This window comes from Dama dama, chromosome 8 (assembly GCF_033118175.1).
Source record: "Dama dama isolate Ldn47 chromosome 8, ASM3311817v1, whole genome shotgun sequence".
NCBI lineage: Eukaryota > Metazoa > Chordata > Mammalia > Artiodactyla > Cervidae > Dama > Dama dama.
Window position 1 is genome coordinate 11,425,740 of NC_083688.1, and position 25,826 is coordinate 11,451,565.

The 25,826-nt window shown below is 37.2% G+C and overlaps 1 protein-coding gene across 9 annotated transcripts in view; it reads left to right on the top strand.

Annotated features, from left to right (window-relative positions):
- EPB41 (erythrocyte membrane protein band 4.1) overlaps positions 1-25,826 on the top strand; it is a 178,624-nt gene that overhangs the window by 136,953 nt on the left and 15,845 nt on the right. For 3 of the 9 annotated variants that reach the window (XM_061148393.1, XM_061148389.1, XM_061148388.1), the window contains 2 exons: positions 2,904-3,080; positions 24,709-25,158. In XM_061148393.1, the coding sequence (XP_061004376.1) occupies positions 2,904-3,080; positions 24,709-25,158 (627 nt within the window). Of the gene's footprint in view, positions 1-2,903; positions 3,081-4,852; positions 4,904-5,289; positions 5,434-24,708; positions 25,159-25,826 lie in introns of those variants that run through there. The other 6 variants (XM_061148394.1, XM_061148395.1, XM_061148391.1 and 3 more) reach the window with 4 other exon arrangements.

A 25,826-nucleotide genomic window follows, 5' to 3' on the forward strand; every position in this document is an offset into this window, starting at 1 on the left:
ATGTTTTCCTCATGTAACGTGAAATTTTCTTAGGCTGCACCCTAGGACATTTTAAACTTGGTATCTAGATCTCTTTGCTTTAGCATTTTAGTAAATGAAACTAGGCCTGAATGGTTCCACTTCTGAGATTAGGAAGAATAACAGATGTCAGTTGATCTCCTTATCCTCAAGCAGTGTAACATCTCCCAATTCCAAACATGCCTGTTTCTTGGCTTGCCTGTCTTTGATTCCTCCTAACTGGAACCTGCAGTACCAATCATATATTTGTCCTTTGTTCCATGAGGTGTGTTATGGCTTCTGAGACTCACAAAGTCCCTGTGTGTGATGTGTTTTTCCCAGCATTTCGTTGACAGCCATGAGAGGGGATTTCTCAACAAGTGTGTGTTTGAAAATTAAAGCTACTAACCAGCTTTTCAGAATATTTTCTATTTAATGACGTGTTTGGTTTGATTGCTGCTAAAGTTATAGGATGATAGGCATCAAAAGGTGTCTCACCTGAAAACAGCCAAAATAGTTTGGCTAACCATCATTCTCTATATTGTAAAAGGTCCCCCGCAACCCCCCCCCCCCCACTTAAGGAAATTCTCTCAAGTTATCTGTCATACTAGCAGATTTTTACAAGTATTCTCTCCTCCCCCTATTCCTACCCCACCCCCACTAATGCTTTGTTCTGGCACAAATAAGGTCGAGTTCATTTTTAGATCTGCCGCCGCCTCCTCCATCTCCCAAAGAGAACCTGTAGCAAGTGTCTATGACAATTTCTATTTGGAACAGGTCCCTTTGAAATCTTAATTTTCCTCTGTGCCCCCACAGGTTTCCAACAGAGCCAGCTAAAAAGGTTGGAGAAAGCTCCCTCAGAAGCTACTGATTTTATTGAAACATTTATTTTCTCAGATTCCAAGCCAAACAAAAGCTAAGCAGGCCAAGTAACAAATCACCAGTCTCTCATAAGTAAGAGGCTAACAACCCAGAGAGTTATGGTTTTATCATAGCATCTCTTGATCATTTTTGTTTTGCTCCATTCCCACCCTTAGCCCTCCCAAATCTGTTTAGTTGTTCTTGGCCTGAGCAGATTTGATTTTTGTCCGAAGCTAGGTCAAGAACCATACATGTCTGGTGGGTCTCAGTTGTTCAGCCAACTATGGAGTTGTTGACAGAGCTTGTTCCTGCTTTTCTTTAGCTAGTAAACATGATTTTCTTGCTTTCAGCTAGAGCAAAAGTGCAAACTGTGGTTTCCCCTTGGTGACGCCCATTTCATGAGCTATACTCACATGTCACCCAGCAGGCAATGGGGGAGCTACAGGATTGCCCTTTTGGGGTTAGTTTTCTCTTTGATCTCAGATCACATAAACCTCTTTCAGTCTTGCAAAAATAAATAGACTACTAAATGAATTTTCTGAATTAATATCTCCTGAATCAACATTGTGTCATATGCCTCACTGATTCTTTTTCTTATACTGTATTCTCTTTGACATTGCTTTTGAAGGAAATTTACTTAATTGAAGCCTCTATTGCCCCAGGAGAAACTTTTTAAGCAAATTTTTGTTTAAACAAGTTCCTTCCCCACCCCACCCCCCCCAAATGAGGCTGTTCCCATGGAGCCAAAAAAAAAGACTAATCCTCAAAATTCACAGAGCATATTAAGAGATATATTTAGTATTGTGCTTTTCTTGGATACAGAACTGCCTTGATATATAATAAACACAGAATTTTTAGCAGTCATCAAGTGACAGGCTCCCACATGTTTTGATTTCAAGCACAGATCTTTTGAGTTTTTTTGAAGAAATATGCTGGACAAAGAACATTTGAGTTTTTGTCTTCACATTGTATTTCCCAGATTATTTCTGGCCTAGTCTCTCTTTTGAAAGTTGGTTTCTGCCTCCTGTTACATAAACTTGAATGCTATTTATTATGTCATTTCTAGCTTTATTTGTCCAGTTTTGATCATTTCTCCTTGGAATATCCCCCATGAGAGTTTTTCCCTAGTTGTCCGGTAGTCACATCTGCCCGAATAGTTATTTTAAGTTGTCAGTGAGACATAATAAGGTATTTGACAAGTTCTTATTAAATTGCTCCCCATCCATTGACAGTTACTAGAAGACAGTTCCTATTTTGAATGGTACTAAGGGATGAAGTAAAGCTGTCAGAAGGTAGAAAACATAAGGCTTTTAGTGTGTGTGGATACTATTGACAAAGAAAAAAATTCCATTATACTGTATACCCCTGAGTAATTACTCAGAGATAATAATAATCTGCTCTGGAGGCTTGAGCCAGGAATTTCAATAATACATTTTTGTGTCGAGAAGAGGTTATTCCTGTTTACTGAAACCCAACAACAGCCACCCAGTAATAAGAAAGCAAAACTCTCTCCAGGTAGAGATAGAGGGATACTGTGCAGTTGCAGTTCATTAAGGCAAGGTAGCCAGTGGTGGGAGTCAAATCTTTCACCATGTCCTTCCTGTTACAGTTTCTCCTTATCTATTGCTATCTCCACCCTGCCTGAGCTGAGCCTTAATCAGTTCCTATCAAGATGAGGCTGAATGGGCTGTAGGATTACCTGCTTGGAATGAGGAATTGGAGATCCAGAGCTGTGACATGATGACATGATGGAAGAAGAGTTGTAACATTAAGGAGTGAGCTCTTTATGGGTTCTATAACTGCTAAGAGCTATAGGGTGATGATGCTTTACTGCTTCCAAGAAAAGCACCATGTTAAAAAAAGAAAAAGACAAGAAAATATACCATATTGTATATTTACAATTTGAATGCAATTTATGGATTAATAACATCTATCCTGGATGTGGAGTTTTTTCTACCAGTGCCCATAGTATTCTATGGGCTTCCATTCGTGTGGTCTTTTCCCTGAGTATTCATTATTTTGCATCTTTGTCCTTTCAACTATAGGATTTAGACAAAAGTCAAGAAGAGATCAAAAAACATCATGCCAGCATCAGTGAGCTGAAAAAGAACTTCATGGAATCTGTACCAGAACCCCGGCCTAGTGAATGGGATAAACGCTTATCCACTCACTCTCCCTTTCGAACACTTAACATCAATGGGCAAATCCCTACAGGAGAAGGAGTGAGTACTTTGTCTGTGTGACGAATGATGAGAATGAGTGAAATAAATGCTTTTGTATATTGATAATCTGTATCTGAAAGTTTAGAGCTGAAATTTAGCTTTGGTGTCTCATGAGTTCATTCCAGCTTTAAAGCATTTGTAATCAGACACTTACTTTTTAAGTCACGTGGACCACCCAGTCCAGTTACGGGAGCCATTTAGAGCGACCAGTTGATGATTAGGCCCTGAGAACTGTCTTTGCAGCTGCATGCTTCTGGCTAGTGTATGTTTACAAATTGACCATAAGCCAGTAGGACTTTATGTCCAAACTGTGCCTTCAAGGACCAGAGACTTTACTAAATTTAGTAAGATCAAAATTGGAAAGGGATAAGCATTTTTTAAAAACTTTGTTTGAACACTTGCACAACTTAGAAATGTCTGGAATGGTTGACCACAATTATATAATAAACTGAGGCGGCCTCTAAGCCAGAAAATGGAGAATACCAAGTCTTAATGATTGTATTTCAGTTTTAGAAGAACTATTGATGATTTATTTTATGAGTAACATCAAATTTAATATACTATTTTTTTTGAGATAGTCACAGTTAGAGGTGGTGATACCTTTTAGAGGCTGTCCTTTTTCTATTGTTGTCATTCCCTATTTTAAAAATCCTACACCTGAATAAATGAATCTGTGTAATGAGAACATATTGAAAGTTACTTTGAGCACATATTCAAAAATCCTTTACTTAATCTTTACCCTGTACAGGTTAAGTATGTATGTGTGTGTATGTATATATATAGTCATAGTCACAGTGTAATGATTTTAAAATTATATGCTTATTTTCCCTGAAAATAATAGCAGTTCTATTTAAGAAAGGTAAAGTGATATCTTAATAACTTTTCAAAATTTAGTTTTTATATTCAGAGTTCATGGTAAACTATTCCAACTTACTGTTTAGTTTCTGGAACTGGAGAAGATAGTAAAAGATTGTTCACAAAGGATACATTTTATATTTTTCAAAATGTGATTAAAATTGGCTAACAGCTCTCCAAATAGAGTTGAACCACTTCACCAAGAAGGCTGGAGAATTCCTGAATGATGGGCAGTGAAAAAGTTACCAGGGATGATAGGATGCAGTTTTTCCTATTCTCTGTCCTCTCAGCCTCCACTCCCTGGTCCTTAGTTCCGATCCCAAATCTGGAGCACGTGCCCTGGGCCATGAGACAGTGACCGCCTTCTATAAGCCCATGACCTCATGAGAAAGCACTCGTTGCTACCTCACCTGGCTAACCCTGCAACCCATAACTGCATATTTTCTAAATATGTTTTCTTTTGACTCGTTGCAGGTAATAAAAGATGGTCAAATACTTTGAAAAAGTAACTTAGCACCCTCTTGGATGAGGTTTGGTAAATTCAAACCAGTCTCTGTTTCCAGAAAATAATCTTATGTCTTAATAGAAACCCTTCAGAAACCATCTCAAGGCTGGTTTAGGGAATATCTGTTTCATTCTGTGGATTTTGAAGAAATGACTTTTACAAATTAAATTAGATCAATATGGAGTCCTTTAGCTCTAGGGTTATGGTATTCCCCTCTAAATGAATAATGTAATAAATTAGACTATACTGTGATAACCTTTTATGTAGGTTAATTCCACTTTCTGGCATATCTTACTTTTTCTTTGATAATTAGGGCAGTATTTCTGTTCTCTGGGGATACCTCTTCCACCTTTGACAGCATTGTTGTTGCATTGCAAGGCAACTGAATTTTATATAATTTGTGTGTGACCAGGTGAAGAAAACCTCTGTCCTTCCCTCGGAAAGAAAGGTTGGTGGGCCAGAGGTAAAGCTGCTGTTATGACTTGTGCTTCTCCACCAAAATTTGCTCTTGTCATGGCACTAAGCAGAGAATCCCCCCAAAACTGGACAGCAGCTGCTCAATGATTTTTTTTTTCTTTTGGCTATACTAGTAGATTCATATCCACCGCCTTTGGACCTAACACACATAACATTTTCACTGCTGCATTTTGCAGCTTTCAATTTGCTTATTTCGGCGCATGGCTGGTTGAAAAGCTGCATGAAGATGTAAATATGTATTCAGAGAGAAAAACGAATTTAATTGTACCCTATTCTTTTTATGTTGTCTTTCTTCTCCCTCTTATGTTCTTTTAAAAATCATTATAATTTTGCATCCTTTATTTTCCTTTTCTTCCTTTTTTTGCTGACCAGTCCCCCAGCTACTTTCTCCCTGATACATATCACTTAGGGGTGTGCAAAGAACCAGTGTCGAACTTCCGAACAGATCAGAGAAGGCTGGCTCAACTGAGAGAACTTAGAGCCAAGTTTTTCCTTTCATAGAAAACATCTGTCTTGACTGGATGGCAGAGTACAGGAATTGCTGGGGGAGAAAAATTTCTCAATTGGGAAAAAATAATTTTCCTTAAAAGTATCAAAAACATTTGCTTAATGTGATGTATAAACCTTTGTGATGGTCCTTATTATTATTTTAAATCATGATTCTGAGTGGGGGGGAGGGAGTTTGTAACTATTGAGATTTGTGAGGGTTTGGGTTAGGGTTTTTTTTCCTGGTAGATCTTGGAGGCTCATATAAACTTTTATACTTTTGTTTTTCTTTTGCAATCTTTGAAATGTATAGGATTAAGATTTTTATTCCCTTGAGCAAAAGTTAATTGCCATACTGAATGAACTATTGCAGTTTTTTTAAGCCTATATGAAGAGATATGAGGATAACATTTTATATTCTGCCATTCTATTTGTAATAAAAGTAACTTTTCTGATGGCAAAAAGAATGCTTCATTATTAATTTGTCCAATTAATCTAAGAAAAATTGGCAGCACCAAAGCAATGAAAAATGACCGAAAATTTGTGTGAATATCCTTAAAAGAGGAATAAATACTGTAACTAATGAAGTCCAGTGATTCCTTGAACTTTGAGGACTTCTGATCTTCATTCATTCACTCAGAAAATTACCTATTGAGTACCCTACTGTGTTATAGAAACTTTGCTAGGATAATTGCCAAAGCAAAGTAAAATACAGTGTCCAAAAGATCTTCCCAAATCCTTTGCACATCCCCAAGTATCATTTTTGAGCATTTTCCATCTGTCATTTTGTTCATCTTTCTCTGTCTTTCTTGATCTTCTACCGTGAAAGCAGACACAGGAACGTGCTCTGTTAGTGCAGGACGAAGAGAAAATTAAAAGGCAAGAGAGATCTACTGAAAGAGCCTTGCCCCAGCAAGAAAACGAAGAAACTCTTCCCAAGGTTTCTATTCCAATCCCTGAGGATCACAAGTTTCTCAAAAAGTGCCACTTCTCCTCTAGTACTTTTTCATCTCCTCGTATTCCTTTCGTGATGTCTTTTCTCGTGGTTCTTGCATTGGCTGTCTGGTGGTTGGTCTTTCTGTGATCGGAAAACAGGGGGCTTGTCTGAAATGTCAAGACTAAAACCATTGAACTTTGTCGTTGGCTTTTACTATGTTACCTCCTGTGTGTTACCCTCTGATCTTGATAGTTCCTGTCCCAGGGGAGTGCTTGTGGTCATGTTCTGTCAATACAATGTTACTCTTTGTAAACAATAAATCATGGGGTACAAAGGAGTAGCCATGGATTGCCAAAGCCAGTTTTCCTCACCGAAGTTTAACAAGCTTAGGCAAACTGGACTTAAGCATGCGGCAGGTTGGTACTTTCCCCAGAAGCGTTCACTCTTTTATCCTGCATGTTCTTATTGTTTACTATTGCTCTGTACTCCTCTCCAGTGCTTCTCACAAAGCAGGGAATCCTGTAGACAAGTGTGATGGAATGTCTTCCTAATCCTTAATAGTTACTTGTGTGGCATGAGCTTTGTAGTTTAAGAAAAAATTCAACTTGCTAACCTTTCCAAAGCCTTAAAATGGTACATTTTAATCTATGAATCCATAACCACTCCTTTTCTTGAGATATCAAGCCAGTACATACAAAAGCCTTTTTCAAAAAAGGGCTTTTGACTTCCGTGGCCTTCTCATGTATGTTTCTGAGGTGAACAGGGACAAACAACTCTTATCCTGCCCAGTGTACAGAAGAGGTCTGCAAAAGTTAAATGCATTTTCCACAAATGTAATGTTGATGATGTAAGGAAAATGGTGCTGGTGCCTTTAACCTCCAGCCAGGGCTGAATTTTCCAGACTACTCTGCCCATCTTCAAAAGTCCTGGAATAACAAATTTCTTGAAGATCTGGACATACACATACCCTTCTCTGAATTAGAATACTGTGTTACTTCTTTATTGAATTAAGTAATTATATTGCTAAAAGCAATATTTAGCCATTATGATAAGGTTAAAGTATATATTGATCTATTTCATTTTTCTGATAGATTTCAGACCTGTTTATTCTTACATGTGCGTTGAAATTAATTGTCTTTAATCCATGGTCTTGTGAGCTAAGGCTCTGTTGTGACAAGTACGTGTCTTCTGTTTGCATGTTGATTTTTAAGGCTTCCCTGAAGTAAATATGCGTGTGCTGTCTCTTCACAACCCAACTCAGATGTCTAACCTGTTTTTCTCCCCTCAGTATTAATGAAATCTTGCATGTAGCCTGCTTTTTATGGCACTTGAATATACCAATGTGGATGATTTGGTTAATGTTGTCTCAAATATTTTGTTTTGAAATCCGAGTTCATAGAGTTGTCAAACTGAGATTATTGCACTTTACTTCTCAATACTTTCCAGCTGATGAAACTTCTAAACAAGACTTTTTAAGGTGGTAGCTTCTTAGAGTTAAAAAAAAAGAGAGAGAACAGTAGAGCCAAGACTCTTGTCCTTTAATACCCACCACTGTTATTCTATTTTTTTCTGGAGACGTATAGAAATAATACTCTGGCATTTACTGAAAACTGTGACTAGGTTATTATAGGCTCTCCAAAAAGATGGGAAAGAAGTGAGAAGCACGTTAAAATTTAAAATCTGGTATAAGTGTATATCTTTCATGTCATAGGCTATGTATGTTTATAAGAAATATTTTATAATTAAGCATATTTATTTATACTCATAATAAGGAAGGAGAGACCTCAAATCAACTTGAGATATTGCAGAGCTGTTCTGTAAGACAGAAAGTGATCGTAGTAATACTCCCTTTTATCTGAAATAGACATATGGGAACTTTCCTTATGAAATAACAAAACTATAGTTATCAGATTCTTTTAAATTTTTTTCAAGAAACAAGGAAATACTATTAGGATTTTATTGAAACTTTTATAACTGTTTCAGATTATATTTCCGGTTTTCATCCTTGTACATAGCTTTTTACTCATTATTATTGTAGGCATCACCTTGAGTTGTGTTTCCCTTTGTATTGGAGTTGATTTCAAGTCCATTAAAATTCTAGTGTAAGCCAGCAATACTTTTCAGTTTTCTGAAGTGCAGCAGGAGTTCTCAGATGGTCAAAGGAGAGGCCTTTTCTTCTGTTAATAGAGTAAGAATGGTTGAGAAGAGAAGGGCCAATCCTTTGACTAATAAGGTGGCCAGTGCAGTCTCAAAAGATATGCCTGTCACAGTTATCTTAGGGAAAATATTTTACGCTGCTGTCCATATGTATAACATAAAGCTGTAAATAGTCTTGGTTTTCCTCTCACACCTCATTTCATTCTTACTACCAGAAACAGATCCAAATAACTGTGTGTTGGTTTTAGCTTGATTCAATCTTCTTTTTTTTTTTTCCTTCGACCTTCTTAACAGCAGGTTGATGAGTAAAAAAAACAATTGGGACTAAGTAAAAAGTCTTGGGTTTTTGCCTTGGTTTTGCTACTAGTTTATTCCTAGGGTGACTCTGAGAAGCTGACTTAACTCCTTGGTGCCCAGAGTTCCACCTAATAATGTAGAGACAAACCTACCTCTTGAGAATGTTCCAGGAACCAGAAGCTCTGGTGGGCATGAAATGCTTGATCTTCTGGGGACAAGAAATTTTTTAAAAAAAAAAAACAAAGACACATTTGCTTCTTGGATTTTTTTAAAAATAAAAGTAAACGATTAGATAGCTGTATTTATTTCCATCTACTCCTTACTGATAGTTCAGCAAACATTTAAAACTACTAAAGTTAAGAATTCCTCTTACTCTTAGGCAATTCATCTTACCCCCATGGTATACTTAGAGTGGACCATACTTGAAAATAAATCCAGCATCTATGTTTTGGACCTGTCTTTTAGCCATCTTCTTATGCTAATGTGTGGATTATGAAGGAGCTTCAGTTTTCATGGGTCCGTTCCAATACTTCTTTGTATCTTTAGCAAAAGTTTTGAAGGGAGAAGATACTGACTCTGTTGACTAACATGAGACTAGGGATTATCTGTGGACTAGATTTTGTTGTCATCTTAGATCCTAGTACATTTCTTCCTATTAATTATTACTATACTTCCTATTAAACATTACTTAAATTCCTGTAGATGTAAGACAATTCACTTTTTCCTATATTCCTTAGTCACTATTTTAATATTTCCTACAGAAAAGGATATAAGACTTTTTTTGCATCAGAGGTTTGGTTATTTTTTTGAAGGCATAACCAATCAAAATTTATATTTAGACTTTACCAGTGACCATGTAATTACAAAAGGAAGACAGAAAATTCAAAAATAGTATGAAACACTAGGAAGTTGCTTTTTTCTTGCCAAGAGCATTGAGCAGAGTAAAGCTATATAGAACTTTTCTACCAAGTTTCCTTCACTTCTGTTCTTCATAGAAATTATAAAATCCCAAAGTTTTTTGCAACATTCTCTGTCAAACTGAGAGAGACTATTGTTGTGTTGATTCTATTACATACGGAAATTCTGCTTTTTTTCCCCACTGCACTCAAATGAGCCCTGTTGTTTGTAGTTTTGGTAGTAGAAGCAGAGACAACTCTTTATCTGTGGGCTGACTCCATCTGCCGCCTCTACAGTGTAGGGAAGAGTATCCATAAGTCTGGCTCATTTCTACTGCTTTTACCCCTCATTCCTAGGGATATTCTTTTTACTACATCAGAACATGATGCAAAAAGAAACAGGTTGGTGTGGACCTTAGGAATGGATGCGGTTAAGACGTTGTTAAAGTGAGGAAGCCATATAAAGTTAGGTTGGAAGAGGAAGAGGGGTAGCTATGATCAGCAATTACACATTCATGGAGTATTTAATTTTGTAAACAAAATTCCTACCATACTAGAACTTGAAAGAGAAAAAGAAGAGAAAGTAGAGTGGTTTTACTCCCACAGATCAGAAATAAAGGCTGAAAGCTAAGTAAGTTTAATAATAGTCTAACCAAACATACAGATGACAAATTGCCAAGGAAACATCTGCATTGAGAATGCTTTTCTAATCTTTTGTGATTGATATACTAGAAGGGAGCCCTCCAGTTTATCACAGTCAGAATCCCATTTGGGGTAAATAACAGGATAAATTTACTCTTAAAGATTAAAGGAGGTAGAGAGGCATAGAGACCCAACTCTCTTTTCAGGTCCCCCAAATCAGTAAAGGATGCAGTTAAATCTCTCATTTTCACTTCTACTGTCTCTTTAAAGAAGAGTTTCCGTATGTACAGAATCCCGTCTCAACACAGGGGATTAGAATTAAAGGCAAAGCACTGTTTACTGATATCCATTCTTCAACCACTGCCCTCTAGGCAATGTATTGCAGGGATGGGAAGCAAAGAGGCAGCATTATCAGAATTTTAGGATTGGACAGGTCCCCAGTCCAACTCCTCGCCCTTCCAGGGCTTGATTCTTTTGTGCAGTATCATGTAGAAATTCAGAGACCAAGGGGTCTCCCAGCCTGTGATTAATTATCTCCCAGGATTTAACATATTATGTCTTTGGACATCCCAGATCTTTGGGTATTAACCACTGATGTATTCAGTCAGTCTGTTTCCCTGTAGCTTTCCAAAGTCTGGGGCCTAAGTGGAGGCATTCTGAAGAATTTTTCATCCCCCACATATAAGCTCTTCACAGAGTGAAAAAATAAGCCCTGCTGGAACTAGTCACAGTTCTTGCCCTCAGATAACTTACCATCTGATATCCGGGTCTGTCCCAGTTTTCCCCCTAGCATGTTATCCTTCTGCTTTTTTCGGCCAGCTTTTCTTGTTTTATCAGCTCTTTTTCTTTCTGGCTCCATTGGTTAATTCCCAATGGTTTATTCAGTTTTATGTCCCTACCCATTGACTCTGCCTCTCTAAAAGAACATTGTGAAGTTCCTGGAAATCTCAACTTCACCATAAATCACAAGGCACAAGGGGGTGTTTATTTGTTTTTTAGATGAAGAAGTTGGGGCTGGGGTGGGATAGTTTTGTAGCTTTGGAAGCTTTTTGTAGCCCAGAACCTGTTGACAAGATTGTATTGCTGTTATTAGTATACCCTCATGAAGCATATCCCCAGAGTGTTCATTCAAAGTTTGCTTGCCTTCTCTGACAGCCTGACTAACCTTTGCATCCTCTGATACTCCCATGTGCTTTGATTTATTCCACTTTAATATGATACAGTTACGGAAACTTACTTTTTGTGTAACATTCTGATGATGATGTAGAGCCCCACCAGAGAAAGTGATACTAAAATTTTGAAATATTAATCTCTCTTAGTTTTGTCTGTCTCCTCAAAGCCATGAGGTTCTCAGAGGTGTGAAACCTTGTTTTGTTTTATTTCTTTGCCAAGATACCTCTGTATCTCAGATACATAACCAATAATTAATATTTGCCAAATTGAATTAAATAGTTCTACGGTAACGGATAAAGTCCAACTTTTCACTTAGAATCTCTTGTACCAGGGCACAAATTTGTAGCAAGTGATCCCCACATGCCCAATCAGTACATGCGGGTAGCCCAGACAATCCCTATTCAGCCCAGAAGCCTCTCTCCCACCTGTTAGTCCTGGAGTACAGTCCTTGGTTTATTCAAAGAATCTACATATAGTTCTATGATGTTGTCAGTCTGTCTTGTTAATGTCTTATAATTTGATTCAGTTAAAAGCTCTTGTCCATTTATCACAGTAATAATCAACTATTTTCACTACAGACTGTCAATATTATTGAGTCCAGAGTACTTGTTTATGTGTGTAAATTCATCCCGGAGTGTGATATCGTTAAGAGTACCTGTTATTTGACATTTTGTTTATCTAAAATACAAGAGCAGTTTGGTACGTTTGTCTTGTGTTTTACATGATATAAAAACACCAAATGTATCAAACTCTTGAGCTGTCAAGAGTTTTTGTGTATCAGATAGGCCAGGGGATCACAGACTTTTCTGTAAAGAACCAGATAACATTTTAGGCTTTGCAGGCCATAGCATCTCTGTCAAAACCACTCAATGTTGCCATTGTAGAGTAAAAACAGCATTGACAATAATAAACCAAGAAACATGAATGTGTTCCAATCAAACTTTATTTGTGGACACTGAAGTCTGAATTTCTTATCACTTGTATGTGTCACTAAATATTTTTTCTGTGTTTTTCCTAGCCATTTAAAAATGTAAAACCATTCTTGGCTCATAGCCGTACAGAAGCAAGGAAGGGGCTGGCTTTGGCTGCAGGCTGTAGTCTGCTGATGTCTAGAGAAACAAAACTGATTAGTTAGACTTTCTGCCTTTGTATTGTTTCAAACAGCTGTAGTCACTACCTTAGCATCTTCATTCAGCGTTGAAGTATTTTTGGTCTTGTTTATGATTAGAAATGGAAAACAAAAGACGAGGCACTCATTCCTATTTATCTGGCCACCAGGATACACGTGAACTGTAAGCTAAAATATCATCACTAGCGCAGGACCCCACCTCTGTCAGTTTCTAGACTATTCTCTGTTAACTATGCTCTTAACATATTCAGTGACAAATTCAGTTAACCCCTCTGTTCTGTTGGATTTTTAAGGTTCCCAAATTCACCTTCTCTTTAGCCAGGTTTTAAAGATATCTAATGAACATGGTAAGAAAATGACATGATTTTCACTCTGAACTTTTAGTACACCAAAAGTGTATAAATTTAAGGTTGGGTTATTTGAAAGGTTCCCCTTTCAAAATAAAGAGATTTCTCTGAGAGGAATTCCCTAATTCAGGGCCTACTTGGGCAGTATTTACCAGTAAGTCAAAATAAAGTTATATCCTTTTGGAGGCATCTTTGTGCCCTAGTCAACATGGTTGTGTTCTAAAGGATTTCTTCATATCTGTGACTAGCTTTGAGAGGTGCTCTGTAATACATTCCTAAAACTTTGTTCCTTTCAGTCCCCTGGTCCAGGATCCTTCAGCTATGATACTCAGTGGAATAAATTGTTTATACATTAGCAGTTGAGCAAGATATACTTCTCCTTTGGGGATATTTTCTTTGATGTTTTTTCACGTTATTTGCTCTGTTATTATGTAAATTTATCATGAATAAATCTTATTGCAAGTCTGATTCTGGTTGATACTAATCATTAAAGAAACAGAAGTCAGCGATACTGCACATATATAGACCCACTACCCAAAAGCAGGATGAGGAGGAACCTCTGCTTCAGCAGATCAGCAAGAGATACTGTCAGCCAGTCTTTCTAGAACAATTCTCTTGTTTTCCCCATATTTTCATTATTTTCTGTGGCCCAGTAATTGTCTTACACTCAGTCCTAAAACAGAGATAATTTATTGACATGCATTCAGTTCTGAGAATATTAATGTTTTAAATCTGCTTTGGAACTATTTGACTTGTTTATACCAAGTTTTAAAAATAACTTTTTTCTAACCCATATAATCAGTCACTACAACACATGTAATTATCACATCTGTTAGAAGCATTTTTAATATGCTGAATTTGTCTTTTTTTTAAGAAGCACTCTACAAATTAGTAGTTATTAATACTGCTCTGATCATATTGAGGAATGAAGATACGTTGCAGGAAAAAGAGATTTTTTTCCTTTTCTCTCTTTTTACTGCAGCGGATGGACAGGTATGGACATGTGGGTGTGCAGAGAGCTTGCTTTTATAGTTAACAGAAGGCTCACTGCTCAATCCATCCCTTATTTCACCATGGGCAAACCTTACCTCTTATCTTCCTCTCACGGTCCTAGGTTCTATTGTATTACCCAGGTGGTTACTTAAAATCAACACTACACATTTTGAAGTGGCATATTTACTAGCACAAAGTATGTACCTTGTGGCCATGTCTGAGTAATATAAAATTTTATAGTGTTTCTCTACATTCCTTTTAGGAATTGATTGAAAGTGTTAACATGGAAAGCCATTTTCATTATTATAGGATTTTTCAGGAAAAGAAGACACAGCTAATTAATATCTGATCCTTGTTTTCTGTTGTATGTAGTTCTGTGGAACCAAGATGCTATTTTCTAGATATCAGATCGGGGTATCATGTTTTTCTTAAGTCCTTATTATGGCTTTAATCATTTTTGGAATTGGGACTTCTGAGAAATCCTGCTAAATATGTTTGTGTTCCATACTAAGTGATCAGAGTTTCTGTGCTGATTATAGCTTCTTGCTCTCCATCTCTTCAACTCAACCCTTCTTAGTATAATGAAATAAAATTGGCTGACCAAAGGCTTCTGGTCTCCTAGACGTGTTTAGTATAACCTTTAATATATGCTCAATCACTTTGATTTCTATAGCTCTATTCAGGTTTGAGAGCCCTCATTTGATCTGTGGAGTCCTTGCTGGTGAGTGCAGTGTTAAAGCAAAATTTTCTATTATGTAATAGTTAAAATTTTGCATCAGGCACTGATATTTTACAGCAATTTGCTTTTGCATTCACCTATTCTGGGGATAATCTAATAACAGCACTATTTAGGAAATGATAAAAACTATTTTTGAAGGATAATTGTCATTGGCAAATTCCATTTGCTGGCATTCATGAGAGGCTGCATTAGAGTGATTTTCCTGCAATAGGCAGTTCTACCAACTGTAATTTAATAAAGGCCAATGTCTTCCTAAATAAGCTCCTTTATCCAGATGTAGTTTTTATATGCCAGAGAATAGCATTGGACCATGAAAATGACTCAAATTTTGTGGAGAAGCTAGCGAGCACCCCCAAGGATGAATTTCTAGCCAAGGACCACCAGTAGCACACCAGCTTTATTAAAAAAAAAAAAAAGAAAGAAAAAAAAGTAGGAGAGGATATAGACAAGAGAGAAAATTTAGGATGAAGATAAACATATTGTATGATTAGGAATGACACCCTAGAGGGGAAATCCCTGGCAATCCAGTGGTTACAACTAGCACTTCACTGTCAGGAGTCTGGGTTCCATCCCTGTTCACTGTATGATGTGGCCAAAAAAAAAAAAAAAACATACTAGAGAGGAAAGGTAGAATTCTAAAATCATCTTTTGCTAGCTGCTTGGTCACTCTGTTGTTAGTTTATCCCCATCTTGAGTGTTTGTGGTCCTAATATCCTTTTCTAAACTGCCAGTTGGTCTGAGTTTTCCACCAAAAGTGTATCAAAACTATTATTTATGAAGCTTTTGGGGGTGGAGGGGCCAAGGGGTGTTTTTCTTTTGGGTGATTTTTGTTCTCCTTTCTTCATTTGTTTCCTTTTTTGGCTGAAGAATGGGCTACTGCTGCTTGACCTGTCATCTTTATGTGCTGTTTACACATGGCTTTTACAAAAGAAGCCATTACCACATCTGATTTATCTCTTATTGCAAGTGCCCCTTTAAAAGCATTTGTTTTAACTTAACAAATTAAAAAAACAAAAATCACCAGGTTAGCATTGTTATACAACCAAGGGAAATACTGATATTATTAATTTTTCAAAATAGGGATAAGATTATCAATATTAATAAGATAGTAAATGTTTAAAAGACATATGTTTTGTTTTTTAGAGCTTTTTCCGAAGGCACTTAAAGCCATTCTTTGCTGAGACATAAATTTGCCATATTTTGTTAGAGAGAAGTATGTGGAAAGAAAGCACTCGCAATTAACTGATTTTATCAGGATTGGAGTCTACATTTTTTAGTTTGCATGTTGTAGACCTTTTGGGGGTGTTATTTAAATACATTTTGATCATTTAAGTGACTGTAATATTTATTGTTTACTTTAGTTCAGAACCAGGAGCTGGACTCTTCTGCTGGGTATCTTCCTTCTGTGCTTTAGCAAGATAACCTCGATTCCTGCTGGTTCTGTGGTCATTTGCAGTGCAAAGCATTTCTTACTGGGTTTGCAAAGCAAGGGTAATGTGCTATGTGGGTGTATGTGTGTCTGTGCACACCCCTCCCCCTCAATCCGACTGCTACCTTCTGCTCATTCCCTTTGCCTTATCAAAACTTGTTTTTTTAAATTGTATAAGTAAGCCTAACGAATCCCCAAACCTCCTTTTTTCTGACATACAGAAATGCTGATAAAAGTTTAATGTATTAACTTTCCCTGAGATATTTGCATTTCAACAGGCCACAAAGTCATTGCAAAGATGATGGTGACATTACAGAGTTGATGGTATCATTAAGCATGATTTCCAAGGTCAGTTCTGACTCTCGGTTTACTTGATTGAATGGCAGAATAGAAGGAAGAGAATGGGAAAATCCGTGATAGTTTAATAGATGTAGGAGATTTAGGGTTCCATTGAGTGAAGTGATTATAGAGACAGTATGCTGACTCCAAGCTTCTTTTTACAGAAAATTTAGTAATTTCTGGAAGCAGAATCTGTGGGTAATAACACAAAGAGATATACTTTAGGCTTAGAAACAGCAATAAATCTATGAAGCTTTAAAATAGTAAATTTTGTAACTGATCAAAAATGTTCTCAAAACTATTAAAAACTGCCTATCCAGTGTTCTTCATGAGAATCTTGGCTCAGGAATACTTAAATATCTTCAGAGTGTATCAATTTTAGTTATTATCTTCTGTCACAATTTCTTTCTTCTAAGTTCTACCTGTGGTATCCTCTAAAATATAACAAGAACCTGATTCAGAACATGCTAAGCTGCAAGGCAGACCGGCCTTAGTTAAATCCATGCTGTTGTTGTTCAGTCACTAAGTAGCGTCCGACTCTTTGCGACCCCATGAACTGCAGCACCCCAGGCTTCCCTGTCCTTCACTATCTCCTGGAGTTTTCTCAGATTCATGTCCGTTGAGTCAGTGATGCTATCTAACCATCTCATCCTCTGTTACCCTCTTCTTCTGCCTTCAGTCTTTCCCAGCATGAGGGTCTTTTCCAATGAGTCGGCTCTTTGCATCAGGTGGCCAAAGTATTGGAGCTTCAGCTTCAGCATCAGTCCTTCCAGTGAATATTCAGGGTTGCTTTCCTTTATGATTAGTTAAATCCATAAGGTTGGCTAATTTGTATACTTAAGAAACACTTATATAGGAACCAGTTCTGGTTTGTGTTTCTTTGCAAAAAGGAGTATTTTGAGAAATACAGTACAATGACAAATAATATCTAGTATTTGCTTAGTACTTCATTTTGAACACAGTACACAGTTAACCCTCACAATACCCATATCAGATATATAGTGGTGTTCTGGCGTTATATGATAAAATTGAGTCTCAGAGCAGTTCAAGGACCGCTCAAGAACAGGCAGTTTTTAAGTGAGAGAACTAGAGCTGCAACGCAGCTTTGATGTTTCAGTTCAGTGGTATTCTGTTATGCCACAGCTCTATCCTAAGTCACTTAGTCCCCAGGTGAAAATGTGATGAAAGCTACAGAAAGTAAATTAAGAAGGCTGGAATTTGTGAGACTCTAGTGACTTATAAAACTACGTATTAAAAATGGTGCTTTAAGATCCCCAACCACTAATAAGTTGATTTATTAACACTGGACTGCCCTTAACTTGCCTTAAATCCCTCAGGTTGTTTCACAGAATGTCTCAGAACCTGAAATAGGATCTTTCAGTCAGTAGGAACCAGCAGATGGACATAAGAAATGAGGCCTTGGGACTTCCTTGGTGGTCCAGCAGTTAAGACGTTGCACTTCCATTGCAGAGGGCGTGGTTTTGATCCATGGTTGGGGGATTAAGATCATGCATGCCATGGTGTGGCCAAAATAGAGAAGAAAAAAAGAAAAGAAGCCTTGCCTATTGTTGAGACAGAGAGTCTGGGGGCTTTTTTTGGCCTTGGGGGTAATCTGGTTCTTGGTTTTAAAATCATTCAGAAGAAAATAGTTTGTTTGGAAGAAAATAGTTGTTTCATTGACACATTTATTGGAAATACTTATTAACAGATAGATCAATAGTTCAAATTCCCAGTAATTAAATCAAACTTCAAGTACCAGTTCTGAGGAAAATCAGATTTGTCCAAAAGCAAACAAACTAGAAACACGTTGTCATCAAACCGAAAGACATTTTATAACTGAAATAATTATTTGTTCTTCATCAAAGAGTATTTCTGGTTTTTTGTGCTTAAGCCTCTAAGTATATTTACGTAAAAGTGAAACTCTTGTTGATTCGGAAGAGAGTGTTAGAGGCTCTTTAAGATGGCACTGGTAAAGTGGGTTAAGACAGGATATTTATGCATTTAGTGACAGAATTTGTATTTTGGTCTGGCCAGACTAAGAAAATTCTCAACTTAATCAATTTGATAAAATAAAATGTCACCTTATCCTGTTAATTGCCCTTCTCTTAAAATTTGTCCTGCATAATTTCAGCAAGTGTAATGTTTATTAATTTGCCTATAATGTCTGTTTGCACATGCATGTGTATATATGATTATAAAATTTTCATTGGTATTCTAAAAATAGATCTTGGAAAACACTGAGTAGAATATGAAGGAGAAGCATTTTCTGAAAACTTAAGCATACCTTGAGTCCAAGGCTCTCTTTAGAAGTTAGCTTTGTAACTGATGTGACTCTATTTTCCTCCTCCTTTTAACATTGTTCTGTTAGCTCTCTAATTCTGCTAATGGTGGACTCAATAACATTGCTGACTGGCTTATTTCAGTGCTTAATGTCATGTTATAATACCAGAAAAGGCGCACACAAAACACTGTAATTAAGCTTACTGACCAGCTCTGATGAACGTTTGCCTTCTCCCCAGGCTTCCGACATTGCCCCAACCACCACATAGCTCCAAGTTTATCATGCAGACATACTTTACTGCTGTCTGTATATATCATTGTTAATATCTTCATTCAGCTAAAGTCCCCTGGAAATTGGATGACTTCCTTCTTTTATGTATCTCAAAATCACCTAAAAGAGGATTCTCTTCTGAGGTGACAATTAAACAGCTATTTACTGAATTTGGTCAGTTCATTCTGATGTCTTGTACTTAATTTCAGTAAGAGAAGATTTCAACCTGAGGTATAGAGCACTCAGCCAAAACAAACAAACCCCCCCCACATACAAAAGAAATATAAAGCATTCTGATGTGAAGTATAGTAGTGTTTATCCATAGTCAGTATCACTAATCTAGAGTTAATGTTCAGATCAGGTCTTGGGATACTTTAATATTTTATATTCCCAGTGGCTTTTGTGACTTTGGCAAGTGAATGATCATTTTCCATGTGTCTTCAGATGTCTAATAAGACATTCACAGAAAATCTGTGACAACTCACACATACAGCCATATTTTTATTCATATTCCCGAGAATATCACTGCCATATCTAAATCAGAAAACATTAAACAAAATGTAATGAAGCTACACTTTAAATTTGAGCTATTTTTTCCACTCAGATTAAGTCCGTCACCATTGACTTTGACTTTCAAAACCCACTCAAAACACTAAATTACTCGTGTTTTATAGTATATTCTCCATATAAAAGGATTTGTATACTGTTACCAGTTGCTGACATTTCTTTCCATTAACTACTTTTTCATTTAGGAAACCATTAAGGTCTATTTTTAACTGTTTTCAATGGCTTGGAGGATATTAAGGATTTATTAGCACTTCCTTCATAGATTGTTTACCAGACTCTTCAGGTTTTACAGATCATTTCATTACGAAACCAGTGTAAAAGCTTGCATAAGAAAAATAATTTAATAGCATTTTTATTATAAAGATAATGCATATTCATTTTTAAAAGGTTGTGAAATACAGAAAAACACAAAGAAAGAAATTAAATTACTTGCAGTCCTACCTCTATTGATATTTTAGTATACCTTGAGGTCTTTTTCATGTGTATAATTACACACATTAGAAAGTATAATTCTTAAATGGATAAGAAATAAAACATAGTATATTATCAAGAGGAAGATTTAGTCTTTGAAGTTAGCATTTTTGCCTTCTTCCCTCATTCCAACAATCTAATCATGGTCCTGAAATCAAAGTATATCCCTGGAATCATGTGACAAGGTTGACAGTGAAAAAGTTGCTGTTCTTCACTTGGTCCTTAACTGCCTACCCAGGATTTTAATATATATGAAGATAAAGTGAGACAGTAGCAGGTTCTTTTCTTTTTTTTAACAGAGAAAGAAACTATTTCCCCATTGCCATCTAAAGGTAAAATTGGACTTTACTAAGCAAGGAACAAGTGACAAAATGGAGAGAATTACTACATAGACCCTCCAGGAAAAAAAAAAAAGTATATGGCTCTTGCTTATGCAGCAAAATTTTAGAAAGATTTCAGGATTTATCTTCATTGTGATGCTTATAGGATAAGAGAGTCTTGTCAGCATAACTGTACTTATTTCAATAAAATATATAAATCCCTTCCTTCAAAAATAACCTAAAAAGGAAGACTCTGGATTGCATTTAATGAAATAACAGCAAAATACATATAAAATACCCGTATCCCACTTTTAATAATATCTGTAATCCCTAAGTCAAGAGAGAGGTTATTTATAACTCATAAAGACACATACATGCTCAGGGCTTGATGATCCTGTGACATAATCTGTTTGAGTGAGTCATTTTCAAGAGAAAGCCTTTAAGGAAAAAAAAAAAATTTCCAAAAAAAAAAAAAAAATCAAGAGATTTTTCTCTCCCAAAGAAAATACTGGTTTATCGTACTTAGCAGGAACTATTGACTTTCTAAGTAAAACAAAGTTTTCAGTCAAACAATGTTCCTGCTCACTTAAATACTGGTCTAACATTTTTCCTTCTCATATTCTTGAAACCAACTAGACAACCTGTGACATACCCTTTGGAAGATCTGTTTAAAGTTTCCAGGCCAGTTTGGTATTTGGAGCTGTGCAGAATCTTATATAATCCAATGGCCCATGCTGATGGTCATAGCCAAAGGCACAGCACTGTCAGTTAAAATTCTTTACTCATGTTAGATGCCAAATTGTGGGTGTCTTATGTCATAAGGGTTTTATATCTTTTTTGCCCCAATCTCTTCTTCTGGCTTTCCAGCCATCTGCTTATGTTTCAAAGTATGGTGTCAGCCACTAAAATCAGAGTCTACTAAGAGGACTTTGGGCAATAAACCTGAAAAGTCAGGTTTATTGTATATTCTTTTGAACATAATAGGACGTGTCCTTTGGGCCTACTAGAAATAACTTTCCGCTGCCATGGGAAGAAATGGCCTTTAGAATCAGACACTGACCTTAGGGTTAGGTTAAACTCTAGTTCCATTAGTTCCTAGCTCTCACCTGCTTACCCTCTCTATTTTTTAATCTATAAAATAGAAATCATGACTACCTCGTAATGAGGTTGTGAAAAATGAAAAGAGAAAACATGTTAGAGTAACTGTCACATGGTGAACATGCAATAATGTTAGTTTCCTCTTATTTTACTGATGTAGAACATTGAATGCTAGTCTGTTCAAGTGGACCACTTTTTATGTTCTTTCTAAATGAGCCTTTTCAGTTTTTTAATAGCTCGAGGCAAAACACTTCTCAGGGCTCCTGAGTTTATCTAGTATAATTTCAACAAGTTTTTACTGAACATCTATTATGTGCCAAAAACTGTGCAAGAGAGATATAGAGCTAAGTCCTTATCCCCCAAGGAGCTCAGTCTAATGGAAAAGACAGATGACTAAACCAATAATGACAGGGTACAATGGGAATGAAAGAGTAATGGTATCTAAACATACTTTAGGCAGGCAGAAGGAACAATACAATATTGACAAAGGCACAGAGGCAAAAGAAAGCATGCTCTGTTCTAAGAATTGCAAATTTTCTTGCATTAGTAGAGAGAAGGGTGTGTGTGGAGGTGTAGCAGAGTGAAGCTGGAGAGAGAGATAACAGTCATATTTTAAAGTATTTTCTGTGTCTTAGAAAAGGACCTGAACTTTAACGAAAAGTCAGTGAAGAGTCACTGAAGGACTTTAAGCTGAAAAATGGAATTTCCAATGTTTCATTTTTAGAAATAAACACTTTCACAGCAGAATAAAGGATGTGTTCAGGAAAGGGTTGAGATGAGAAAGAAAGAAGGAAGAAGGAAAAGAAAATTTGTTTAGGGAATTAGTAGTAAGCGGGGTGAGGCATTATAAGAGCCTGAATGGAGACAGTAAGTGTGGGAATAGAGAAGAGCAGATAAGGGACATACTAAAGTGGACTGGGTGAGTTTAGTTTGGGGCGTATTGTATCCCATATGCCTGGGAGAGTGTCCAGCAAGTAGTTGGCTGTGTTGTCCCATAGATCTCGACAGCAGAGCCAACTGGAGCGGCTGATTCGACCATATGTGAGAGTGCTCTAAGTGGTAATCCAACCCAACTGTTATCAGTTTTCCTTTTATTTCCAATGACTAATACGTATTCAGTGATCAGTAAATATTTGTTGAATTGATATTACTGTGGCCACAGCTTTTACGCTTGTCTCCTCTATTCCTGCTTTGAAAAAAATGATCGATCTATCTAATTTTACTCAGCAGTAGGCAACTTTGGGACAGGTGGTGCTGGCCTCAGCAATGTTTGATTCACACATGGCTTCTTGATGACAGACCACTACTTATCACTTGGTCGGACTGGTATAAAATTGGCTCTTCCTTGATTATCTTAGGCGTTTTCCTGGTTATTAATCAACCTTCTCAGTTGTGACAAAATTATTTGGAGGAGCCTCTGCATGTGAGTGGGTTTGGATATGCTGTTCACAGCATTAGAGCTAGCATACAGCAATTTGAGAAAGCCTATCTGTTTATTACCAGTGAGTCTATTTTGGGCAGCTCCATAACAGCTTGTCTGACTCAAAAGAAATGGTGAGATAAGTGCCTTAGAAAGTAGTACAGAGTGTTAGTAACATAACAACAAACTCATTCTGGTGTCCCCCAGGCCCTAGCCTATTACTGGTGCTCAGATAATGTTGATTGAATTCAGTGAATCTACATGGTAACTGAGAATTTACAGAGTGCTTTCATATGCTATTGTATTTGATCTTCAGAACCCTGTGAGTCAAACCAAGTATTATTCTCATTTTAAATATGAGGAAATTCATATATGCTTAGCATGAATAGTTTATATATCTCTGATACATCTTCAGACAAAGACAGTTTCTCTTGTCATCTTTCAATTCCATTTTTCATGTCCTAAGTAATATTCATGATCAGTCAATGAAAGAGCTCCCCAATGTGAGTTCAACTTGTACCACCTTGAGATGATCTTAAGTTAGACTGTTCTTAGAAGTAAAATTGGCCTGGAGTTCTTAAGTGCAGTGCATCTTTTCTTCTCTTACAAGACCGCTGGTTTATATTCATCACAGTGTAGACTGGTTTAAAACTTAGGCAGCAGCAATGATTTTTTTAAAAATATATAATACATATAGTGTGATTTCAGTACTAAAATGTGTAGGCTGGTCCAAGCAGAAGTTATTTATTCCAGGAGCACCTTTTTAAAAGAGTGCTTTTCTGTTAATTTCCTATATGGCATGTAATATGGTAAATTGATTTTACCAAAATTTCAGGCCTACGTGGCTTATTTATAGCTCTCTGGTGAGTACATGCCAATTTTCCTAACATTTGGCTTCTGTTAGATTGTTCATTTCTCAAATGGTTCATGTTCTTTTACTACTAGCATGAATTCCTACTCTTCTCCCAACCACAGCACTTTTCTTTAAACATTAGGAATAGGTCCACGTACTGTGATGTTATCTTCTCTTCCACATTCTCTTGAAAGTTCTTATTTTAGATCTGTTTATCCTTTAATGTGAGGCATTTAGCCCAAGAGGGAACTCTGTGTTTCCAGGATTTATTTCTCTCAGGAGTTGGAGACATTGTCATTCATCTGTGGAGAAATACTTCTCAACTGCTGATAAACCATGTTTATTCTGTTTAAAAGCATTGTTTCATTATTTCTGATATTATAGTTAATTCTTTGACCATGGTTGGATTGTCTGTGCTGGATGTACTTACCTTCCATATCTCTGCCAACCAAAGTCTAGATTTCAGCTTCTCCATCATGGGCCAGCATGATGATACATATGACTTGGAAATGTATGGAACATTTTTCAATCTGATCAGACTCATCCAGCTACGTTTTATTGACTCATAAATTGCACTGTATCCTGTGCATAGTAATGAGTTAGGTATTTAGGAATAGTGCCCCCTCTGAGTATGAAGAGTGTGTTATACAGAGAAGACCATAGTAACACAAACTGTTCCTCTGTGAGGCACATTGAAATCATTTCTCAGATTAACCATGTTGTAGAACTATGACCAAAATGAGGTTGGAATTGTTTAAGCTACTGACATGTTTAGTGAACAGCAAGTAGTTCTTCCTTTTGACCACCTTTAGGAGCTAAGATTCCTGGTTTATAGAAGTATTAATATTTTTGAGCCCTCTTAGAAATCATTGTTGATTCTCAGAGTTCACTGTGCTCCCCACCTACTCCTAATCTTCTTGCTCTTGTGTGTGTTCATTCATTTGTAGAACATAAATGGCATTCGCACCGAGGAGGTGGCTGCCGTGTCCACGGGGCCATCTACCAGCCCTGACTCTGACTGGGAGGGCCCCAAGCGTTCAGTAATTCCTAGTAAGAGCCAAATGACCACTTCACCGGAGTCTCCAAAAAACTTTGACTTTGGCTCCCTCTCCGTAAGCAGCAAGGAGACAGAAGAGAAGGAGCTGGGGGCAGCTGGCTCTCTTGATATTAAGGAAAAGCTGAGAGGTCCTGGTGGGGAGTGTGTAGGAGTGGAGGAACGGGCCAGTGCCTTACAGGCCTCAGTATCACCAGCTTCCTCCCAGCTGCAACTTCGTGAAAAAAAGGCAGAGAGTAGTGAACAGCGTGTTACACCAGGAGAGCCACTTGGAAAACAAAATGGATCATTTCTTGACTCTCGTGTGGGTAACCAATTCCCCACCCTCATTCGAAGTTTCCAGGTAGTAACTGATTCAATGATGCAGATCTAACGACTCACTTTGGGAGAGGGCCAGAATCTATTCTGCGGAGGCGGTGGTGGTGGCAGTGGTGAGGTTAGTTGCCTCTTGGCTGTTTTCAAAAATCACAGAATAAAATTGAAGTTCTTGGTTATTACAAAGAAATGTATTCAGAGTCATTAACACCACCCCCAAAACTCGTCTCCTTGATCGAGAACGGGCTTCGTAAAGAGGCAAGTTTCTGAGACTTCTGTGATGAGGGGCCTTCAGTGTTCTGAGACCCTGCTCAAAAAATTCAGATACTCTTAATTAATTAAAAGGGGTAGTTGACTTTTTAAATGAGGAGTCAGGCCCCAAATAATGGTTTATGTATTGCAACCACACGGTGCAGCCCACCACTCCCACTAACCCCACTCACGGGAGCTTCCATGATCATAGGCACTAATCTCCTATGCTAAGGTGGATGGCCACTTAACTTTACCACAATCATATGGTAGTTTCAGGGTGATTTATAGTCTTGGGGAAAGTGAGCTGATGGACAGGACACCTTTGATATTTCGCTTAAGTTCATTCTTCGGAAATTCCGAGATTAATCACCAGGTGGTGGTAGAACTGATTATCTTCTCTCCACTTCTCCCAATACTGTTTTCTTTTCAATAACTCCAAAGTGA